Source organism: Halichoeres trimaculatus, unplaced genomic scaffold, assembly GCF_033239565.1.
Source record: "Halichoeres trimaculatus isolate MK-OKI-2021-1 unplaced genomic scaffold, fHalTri1.1 fHalTri1_scaffold_1, whole genome shotgun sequence".
Lineage (NCBI taxonomy): Eukaryota > Metazoa > Chordata > Actinopteri > Labriformes > Labridae > Halichoeres > Halichoeres trimaculatus.
This window is the reverse complement of record NW_027437179.1, coordinates 39,398,232-39,408,193: the sequence shown is the minus strand read 5'-3', so window position 1 is coordinate 39,408,193 and position 9,962 is coordinate 39,398,232. Positions and strand designations below refer to the sequence as shown.

General features: G+C 39.1%; 1 protein-coding gene across 1 annotated transcript; it reads left to right on the top strand.

Moving 5' to 3' along the window:
* Positions 1 to 1,775: 1,775 nt before the first annotated feature.
* On the top strand, positions 1,776 to 7,738 carry pth4 (parathyroid hormone 4). The gene is made up of 3 exons (XM_074678287.1): positions 1,776 to 1,828; positions 4,770 to 4,855; positions 7,257 to 7,738. The coding sequence occupies exons 2-3, from the start codon at positions 4,770 to 4,772 to the stop codon at positions 7,516 to 7,518; spliced, it is 348 nt and encodes a 115-aa protein (XP_074534388.1). The 5' UTR covers positions 1,776 to 1,828; the 3' UTR covers positions 7,519 to 7,738.
* Positions 7,739 to 9,962: the final 2,224 nt, after the last annotated feature.

Here is a 9,962-nt window from a genome sequence, read left to right as displayed (position 1 = left end):
GTGGGGCTGGTTTAGTTTTATCTATACTCATGAGAAAATTTATTAAGGTCACAAAAATTTGTGTGTCCTCATGAGAAAGTTTCTCATTGCTTCGTAATAATATATCAAGAAAACAAGAGTGTATAACGTCTAAACATTATACGAACATCTTCTTTCCTGACATGCAAACTCTAAACCAAAATAAACTGCAAGCCTTAAAACCCATTTTTGAATAACAGCTCATCTAACTCCTCTTCTATCATATTTAGAGTGATCATTTTTGGCAGGAAGTCGCTGATTGGTTTCAGGAGGAGGAAACTGTGGAGGAGCAAACTGCCTAACCTGACGGCGAAGGTGAGCTCTCACCTCAACAAGCTTCACACCCAGGCTCTGCCGTTCTCTTCGTCCTAACACCTCCACGTGGACTCTTCTGTTCCTCTTTTTCTAAGTTGGATTGATAAGTAGTGAGAGGTGGAGGTCCCAGGGCGCCTGAGGGATTTGTACTCGACAAAAACACCTGTCAGCTGAGATGCTGACCTGATAACTGCGGTGGCGTTCTGGCTCTTGTTGCACATCCATCCTTTAGACTATTATTATATTATTATTATTACTATCCTTTAGACTAGACTATTACTCCACGTATTTCTGTTTTAATTCTGAGACTCCTCTCCTCCAGGTCACTGAGGCAGAAAGGATCCCACAAAGGAAACTCCTCTGCAGCTGCTCCTCTCTGGAGAATCTCCTCCTCAGAAACAGGCGCATCCTTCAAGACAGCGCTCTGATTGATTTCTGCATCACAGGGAGGGGAACAAAGGAGAGGAGACGAGGAAGCAGGAAGTAAATAAAAGAGCTTTCTGAGCCTGTCATCTTCAGATTGGACTAAAACCTCTGGGTTGAACTCTCCTTTTGGTTTGCCACGTTTGCCACATCAGGCCTCAAATCATCTCCTGAACGTGACGATGAGCTCTCTGGACATGGAGCAGCATCTCTGAGACTCCGGGATGAAAAGTTTCAGCGACTCTGAACTTGATGATTTCACCTTTCCCTCCATCTCCCTTTCTTTGTTTGCCTCCTTTGTCTCTAAACCTCCTCTTTCTCCCTCTAATGGACTAAATCACTCCTCTGACTCGGCCCACATTTCTCAGTGAGGGAAACGCGCCCTGGATGGTGTTACCGCGGCGACCGGAGGCTGATTCCTGTTCATTAGTGTTGTAACATCAGAGGAGCTCCAGGCAAGAAGCATCTTAACGACAGAGACGGAGTTTGGAGAAGTTTGCTGACGCTCAGATTATACACACTGACTCACCCCTCTGTGTGTGTGTTTCTGCAAATGTGTGTGTGTGTGTGTGTGTGTGTGTGTGTGTGTGTGTGTGTGTGGCTTCACCATGTACACATCCATTCAGAGCTGTTTCTATACATCCCTGTTTGTCAAATCTCTCCAAAGGAACGGATTAGACCAGAAAATAGAAAAATGATAATCCTTCAATTGAATATTATCCTCCTGATTATATAAAGTGTTTTTTGTGTGTGTGTGTGTGTGTGTGTGTGTGTGTGTGTGTAAACATCTTCCTCAGTGACTCTAAGATGCAGATTGTTGTTGAATAATCCCAAAAAGTTTCAGATTTTCTCTGCAGACACGGCGCTGACGTTTGTTTCATGAGCAAATCAGACGAAAATTTGTTCTGAATCTAAAACAGGGAGGGTGGGGGGCTGCGTGTGTGTGTGTGTGTGTGTGTGTGTGTGTGTGTGTGTGTGTGTGTGTGTGTCAGGCAGCTTTATAAAAGGTCTGAAAGGTCGAACCTGAAGTCAGTTTCAGGAGGAGCTGCTGTGTGTCACCAACAAAGACAAAGTGAGTATTTTTAACCATCATTGCTTCCTAGAATCTTTGTGTCGTTCTTATTTTATTTTATTTTATTTTATTTTATTTTGAGGAAAAATTCTCTGAACAGTTTTTTTTCTTTACAATTTATTTGACTCGTTTTTTATTTTAATTTTAATTTATTTATTTATCTATTTTTAAATTAAACAGCTTTGTGATCATTTCCAAACAAGAAAAGGGACACAATGTATTACCTTTTTTTTTTTAAACAGCATTGTTGTTTAACACCCTAAGCTTTTTTTGCTATCATATATGCTTTTTAAAATGTGTCAAAGACCAAAAAAGGGTAACAAAAATATCTTAAAATCTCTTTATTTTATACTTTTTTTAAAGAAAAGCATCAGAAATTTTGCTTAAAATCAATTTTTTTTGTTTATCAGATCAAAAAGATAGAATCAAAAAAATGAGGTGATTTCTTTTTTTAATTGTATATTTCTTTTCTTAAAGGCTTGTTATCAAATTTGATCACTGACACCAAAGCTTTGTCTAATCCATGTGTTAATCATTCTGATTGTAAGAAATGTGCTTTATAAATTAGGCTTGATTGATTTATTGATTGCATGCAGCGTATTACAAAGCAATATTTGGTGTTTAAAAAAAATGTTTCAAAAGAGTGAAAAAAAAATGATAATAGGAAATAAATTAGACAAAATGTGAGTAAATAAAAAATAGAAAGGCTTCTATCTTTTTGATGTGATTGACAAAATATTTCAATTTTCAGAAAAATTTCTAATGCTTTTCCTAATGAAATGTATAAAGTTAAGAAGTTTAAAGACATTTTTTAGATTCATTTTCGGTCTATGACACTTTTTAAAAAGCAAATACCATAGCAAAAAAAAGCTCAGGATGTTTAACAACAATGCTGTTTAAAAAAAATATAAATATATAATAAAATAAAAAGTCTGTAATTAATTTTGTCCATTTTCGTGTCTGGAAATGACCAAAAAGCTGTTTAATATAAAATAAATAAACTAATAAATAAATAAATAAATAAATAAATAAAAATAAAAATAAAAAACGAGTCAAATTAATCGTAAAGAAAAAAAAACTGTTCAAAGAATTTTTTTAGTGCACGCTTTGTCTAATCCCTGTGTTAATCATTCTGATTGTCATAAAGGTGTTTTATAAATTAGGCTTGATTGATTTCTGGTGTTTAAAAAAACATTTTTAAAAAGAGTGAAAAAACTGATAATGAGAAATAAATTAGACAGAATGTGGTTTAATAAAAAATAGAAAAGCTTTGGTGTCAGTGATCAGTGTGATGACAAGCCTTTAAGAAAAGATATATAAAAAATAAAAAATAAAAAAAAAATATCTCATTTTTTGACTCTATCTTTAAGATCTGATTGACAAAATATTTCAATTTTAAGAAAATTTCTAATGCTTTCTTTAAAAAATGTATAAAATAAAGAGATTTAAAGACATTTTTTAAATCCTTTATTGGTCTCGGACACATTTTAAAAAGTGAATATCATAGCAAAAAAAAGCTCAGGATGTTAAACAACAATGTTGTTGTCGTATTTTATTTTTATTTTATTTTTTTTTTTTGTTTTGTTTTAAATTGTTATACATTTTGTCCTTTTTCTTGTTTGGAAATGATCACAAAGCTCTTTAATCTAAAAAATAAAAATAAATAAATAAATAAATAAACATATAAACAAAAATTGAGTCAAATAAATTGTAGAGAAAAAAAACTGTTTAGAGAATTTTTCTTGTGCATGCTTTGTCTAATCCCTGTGTTAATCATTCTGATTGTAAGACATGTGTTTTATAAATTAGGCTTCATTGATTTATTGATTGAAAGGAGACACAAGTCATTCTCAGAGGTTTGTGTTGAAGCTTTGAGTCCACAGGACTCGGTCTGATTGGATGGTTTCATTGTTTTCTTTTAACAGTTGCTTTATTTGCGATAAAATTAAGCTGAGCTGCTCTCATATTTAAAGATACAGACAGTAAATTGAGCTCAATTAGTGTCTCTGATCACTCGGATCCATGGTGAAGCTCCTGAAAATCAAAATCTGTGTTTTCCCTCAAGGTCACATTTTTAGCCCTGAGGCAGTTGTGAGTTTTAATCACTATTTCAAGAGGACTGAGGTCATGATAAGGTTATTTTGTTTTCTTGCATTGTTTGAATTTGTTTATTTTGGTCATTTGCTAAGGGAGATGATGATAGCGGGTGGGTGGGATCCTGTGCTATTAATGAACGCAACGTTTGTGCCTTTCTATCTGGGAACAAACCAGTACACCTGACTTTAATCCACCTTTTAATTCCTACATCAGCTGTATTAGAAAACTCAACAACAAAGATTTCAAAGATGATAAAGATGAAAAAACTGAGATTTCAAGTAAACAGCTGAAACATTGTTAGGATAAAATCTACTCTTAAGGGAATAAAATGACAGTTTTTTGAGGGGGAAGTCTTGAGGCTCTGATCCACCTGGATCATCTTCACCTCTTTATAACAGACTCAGAATTTAAAGCTTTCCTCAAGACACTCAGTTCTTGAGGAAACCTTTAAATCTAACCCGATAAAATGCTCCGTCTCCTCTTAAATCTCTGACTTTATTCATTCTCAACATCTCTTTTTTGTTTTCCTTCAATAAGACCAGAACACTCCTTCGTATATTTGCTGAGAGGCTGGCGTTCATTTCTTATTCTGTCAGTCTTTAAACCGCTCTATGTCTGGGTTTTATGCAGCTTTTTCTTTTTATACTTTTTTTTTGTTTGTTTAGATGACGGGTCAAAGAAAGAAAGCAAATGTTCAAAGTGTGAACAGATGATGATGATGAACTGTAAATTAATATTCCTCTACAGATCTGAATATTAAAATGTTGAGATCTGCTGAAATGACGCTTATAAACCCAGAAACTTTACGTTTTCTCTTCTGATGGTTTGATCTTTTTACCTGCAGATGCAGACGTCTCACAGACCCGTACAGCTGCTGGCTGTCATGCTCCTCATCGTCTCCACATCGGGGCAGTTCGACCAGGACAAGAGGTGTGTTTACTAAAAGCTGGCCATGATTTTTGACAGCTTTGACATTTAAAGCGGACCGACTTCATAAAGATGGAAATTCAGATGAGTCACTTTGAACAACATAAAAAAACCCTCTGAGATAAAAATCAAAAAGAAACCTGGAGTGACAAGCTGGCTCATCTTTATTTATGAAGCTTTTTTATATATTCAAGCTCGAAGCGCTTCAGGAAGAACAGAACTTTACAGAAAGAGGTGAAATAACACATAAGAGTTACTCTGCTGAGGATGGACGAGGTTACGTCAGCTCTGCTTGGTGAGGTTGGAGTTAGTAGATGAGCACTGCTAGGACGTAACCAGGACTCACTAACGTTACAGGTTACTTCCTTTTTGCTTTTCATGCTGAGAAAAGTTGTTTTAAACTAAGAAAAGTAAAAAAAAAAAAAAAAAAAAGATGATTTTGGAAACAAAAGCATGCATTGAAAAGAAGCTGTAGGTAACGGTGCTCATGGGAAACAGAGTCTTAATCCCAGGCAGGTACTACCGATTCCAGCCACAGGTGGCACTGTAATCAACACCAAACAAAAACAGAGTTAGGAGAGCTCGCGTTTTCAATATTGTTGCAATCTCAAGACCGAAAAGTGGTTCAAATGCAAACATAAGAAAAAGTGCAGTTCCTCAAGTGGCCACTAGGGGCTGGTTCCAAAGATCAGTTTCCTAATGCAGCGAATACGCCAGTGTCTGCATTTCAGTCCGGCTTGTATCAGGACCTCTAGAAAGCTCGAGTCATACGCTGCGTTCCATTTGTACTTGAATGTTGGAATTTCAGAGTTCTGAGTTGGAACGCCCCCCAAAGGTCGGATTTATAACTTGTAAGTTTATGGAATGAATATCCTATCTTAAATCAAGAGCATTTTTAATTGATTTGAGAGAAGTATTTTATTGATTTCACGCTCAGATTTTGTGATATTGTCTCTCAAAACTCTGCTCTTGCGCTCAAATTTGCTCTGCGCATGCTCAAACTGTGTCCTTGCGCTCGGTTATAATGCTGCTCGTGCAGACACACTCCGGTTCTTCCTCTCGCGCTGAGGAAATTTCTGCTCACAGATCTCTGTCTGCTCTCGAATTTTTTTGTGGTTTAACCAATAGAAGGCCGACTAGTATTGACCAATCAGATTATCCCTGTTTGTTTACGGGTGTATTCGCTGTTGTTCATGGAGTGTCACATATGGGCGGGCACCTCCGCACCCCCGTCACCCCCGTCCCTCACAACCTGCACTAGCTCCCCATCCCATTCCGCATCGCATTCAAAATCCTTCTTCCTACCTACAAAGCCCTCCATAACCAGCCCCCCCACCTCACTGACATGCTCCACCCCTACATCCCTCCTCGCCGTTCCTAGGACCAAGCACCGAACATGGGGGGACAGAGCCTTTTCATTAGCCGTCCCCTCACTCCCACAACACATCCGTGACTCTGTTGACCTCACCACCTTCAAAACCCGATCAAAAACACACCTCTTCCGCACTGCCTTCAACCCATGATCCTGTCTTGTCTTAGTCCCTTGTTCATTGCACTAATGTTTATACCTTGCACTGTCACCAATTTGCTTTTGTCTGTTTTCTATTGTACACTTGTTTTCACCTGCACTTGTAACATTTTAATGTAAAGCGACAGAGTTTTTGAAAAGCGCTCTATAAATAAAAATTATTATTATTATTATAATTATTGTGCACAACTTCTTGTCCCTCTAAATCTGCTTTTTACAAATTGATCCAAAAATGGGAAAGTTGTGTATCTGTTGCAACCTGCCAGAGCAGGGATGCAGCCGGACTACAACAGAGCAGATCCTGTGTGAGTTGACTCATCAACTTGAATTGAAACCATCTGATCTTCAGTGAGAGCACGAGACAAGCAGTGTAAAGTACTTTGAGTGGTCAGAAAAACTAGAAAAGCGCTTTAAAAGTACCATTCCTTTTACCATTTACCATCTGGTCTTGTGCTGTGACAGAGAAAGGACACATCTGGTGTGTTTTGGCTGTAGTTCTGCCATGGCTTGACTAAAAACAGAAACATGTTTGCAGTCAGGATGCTGTTGTTTTGTTTGGTTTGAAGTGTTGGTGTCTTTTTTTTTTCTCTTAAAGCAAACCAAGCACCAACACTCTGTTTGTCCATGGATTTACTGAACAAACTGAGCTGAGAAATCTGCCCTAGTGTTTTTCTAAGAGTACATTCCTGTTGAACTTGTCTTTCTGCCAAACAGCTTTCACCCCACCTGAAGAGAAATCTTCAACAAGATACATCTACCTCACAGGAGGTTAAATAGAGTCAGCTTTAAAAACACCACACGTCGTTTCTTTCCTCGTCTTCCTCACCCGGATGTGAAGCTCCCTCCCTAACTCATCCTCTCCTTCTCCCTCTGCAGTCGCCGAGCTGTGACCGAACACCAGCTGATGCACGACCGCAGCCAAAACATCCAGAGTCTAAAGAGACTCATCTGGCTCTCCAGCGCCATCGAGGGTCTCCACACAGCCCAGACCCGCTCTGCGGCGTTTAACCCCTCAAAGTCCCTAGACCTGGCTCTGAACCCTGCAGCTGAGAGCCCCCAACCCAGCCGGGTCCAGAGCCTCTTGAGAGACTTCTTTACCAGCCCGTACCTGAGCCAGCTGCCCGACAGAGAGGCCTGACACCAACATGGAGAAACTGAACATGTACATAAGATTATTGTTTATCATTTGGATAATAAAACGTATGAACGCACAGACGTCTGTTGTCATGAAGGATTTTAGCTGCTTGATGAGGAACAAATAAAAACATTTTCAAGCACAGGAAGTTGTTTTTTTCCAGATGCAGAAACATAAAATTGAAGTATTTATTTAAATGTGCCAGTTTGTTTATATCACTGTTATTGTGCAGCTTATTGTCCAAAGATGTGGTGACGTTGAATTCAATGCTTTGGCAACATTGTTTTTGAACTGTCGTGCCAATAAAGCACTTTGAATTAACCTTAAACCCACCTGCTCTGGTTGTGTTTATTTACAAAGCAAAGAGAGGCTTTACACTGACCCCTGCTGGAATATTCAACAATAGCAGTTACTAATCTAACTTTTGGTCAGCCCAGCAGCCAGTCAGTCAGGCCCCTGATCAAGCAAAACCTGTAGCCTTTGTGTTTTTATATAAATGAGTTGTGGAAAATTTGCCCCACATTTTGTGAATGAACAGAGAAATGGGCTATTAAGACCAAAATTTTCTTTGTTACAAGGTTGTAAACTTGCTTATTTCTGTTGCAAACATGTGCCTCAATACATGGGTGTTAATGAGGAATCTTTAGCTTTTGGTGTCTGCCTCAAGTGGACACCTGAGGAACTGCAGTTTTCAGCACCAGCTTAATTTTTTTAACACTCATGGTAACTGCTTTAAATAAAAATATGCTCAAACAAATTCATTATGCCGCGGCCACACCAAACGCGAACACGCGAATTTACTCGCGCGAATGGCCTGTCACGCGCCGCGTGAACGCCCGAGTCTCGCCGCTGGACTTATTTGACAACCTGAGGCGCGAACACGCGAATGCGCGGTACTGCGCATGCGGAGTAGAGAGCTCATTCATTTAAAGACCGAAAGTCCAAAAGAGCAGCTGAAAAACAATGAGCTGTGGTTTCCAAAGCATGACAGGAGAGTGTGTGATAGCTTTGGAGATCACAATCAAGGCCTGCTGCCTCTCCCTGGTAATCCACCAGCCCTGCTTGGCTGTTCCCTGCGATCTCATCCCCGATCCCCCGAACCTCCGACACCCCGTACCCCCGACCACCCGAACCCCCGACCCATGTTCCCGGAGGTCTCCCTGGGGATAATGAAGGGGTGGAGGAAAGAGAGGAGCACAGAGAACTTCCATCTTTTCCCTGGCTCTGCCCCTGCCCCGCACTTTTCTCCTCTCTATCAGGCTCAAAACTCCACTGAGGAAAACACAGTCGGACTCAGTGATGACTCGTGCAGGCAGATCCAGCTGGGAACGAATGTTTTCAGAACTTACATTCAAAACCTGTCTCCTCAGAGACTTTCAACCAAGCCTGCTCCTTTTTTCTGGTCTCTGTAGAGTACACACGTCGTATCGTATAACTCTGGATGATGACACACCGCACAGATTGTTTTCTCCTCCATCCTCCGGCGGAGTTGGAGCCGGAGCAGGCGGCAGTTGCCCCCCAACGTTGTCAAAACAATGACGTCGTGGGGGAATATTTTGAACTCGAGCGAATTCGCGTCTACCGCCCAAACGCGTGAACGCTCCAAACTCGCCGCGCCAAACGCGCGAATCGCGCCGCGAGAGGCGAATCGGCGGCTAAACGCGTCTTTGCATAGACTTTGTATGTAATCGCGCCGCAAATTCGCGTTTGGTGTGGCCACACCATTACACTGCAAAAAAAAAAAAGGAAGTCTTATCAAGTAATTTTGTCTTAATTTAAGTAGAAAATGCCTTTTTAGACATGATATGAGCCACATTCACCTGACCAGTCCAGAAAAATGTCTTATTTCAAGTTGTTTTAAGACCAAAATGAGATCTGAATTGTTTGTGTATTAAGTCATTTATCTAATTTTAAGCAAATTGTTGTGCAATTTTTTTTCTTGTTCCATTGGCAGATTTTTTTCACTTGTCACAAGCAATTCAGACCTAATTTTTGTCTTTAAACAAGTTGAAACAAGACATTGTCCTGGACTGAGAAGTTGAATGTGGCTCTTATCAAGTGTAAAAAGACAAAAACACTTGATAAGGTTTCATTTTTTTGCAGTGTGCATACTAATGTTAGGTTGCTCTTGCTGCAGTAAAACTTCTTTACTATATGACATAATTGAACATTGATTTCTGCTGGCTTTGCTAGCACACTTGCCTTGCCCTATGTGGTATTAAATCATATTATATAAACGTTTGTTGCTTTTATAACTTTTTATTTATTTCAATTTATCTTCAGCCACACATATAAAACATACAGTAAATGGTGAATTCTGCTATTTTGTTGTAAGAAGAATAACAAATCATTTTAAAGCAGTTAAGTACAAAAAGGTATGAGCTGACGTCTCACGCTGTAAAATTCCAGCCAAAGTAGTCAACATCCTGACATTTTTTGTATACACA

Coding starts and splice junctions, on each gene's coding strand:
- pth4 (XM_074678287.1), top strand. CDS start 4,770: ATGCAGACGTCTCACAGACCCGTACAGCTGCTGGCTGTCATGCTCCTC. Junction 4,856..7,256: donor CAGTTCGACCAGGACAAGAG/GTGTGTTTACTA, acceptor CTCCCTCTGCAG/TCGCCGAGCTGTGACCGAAC.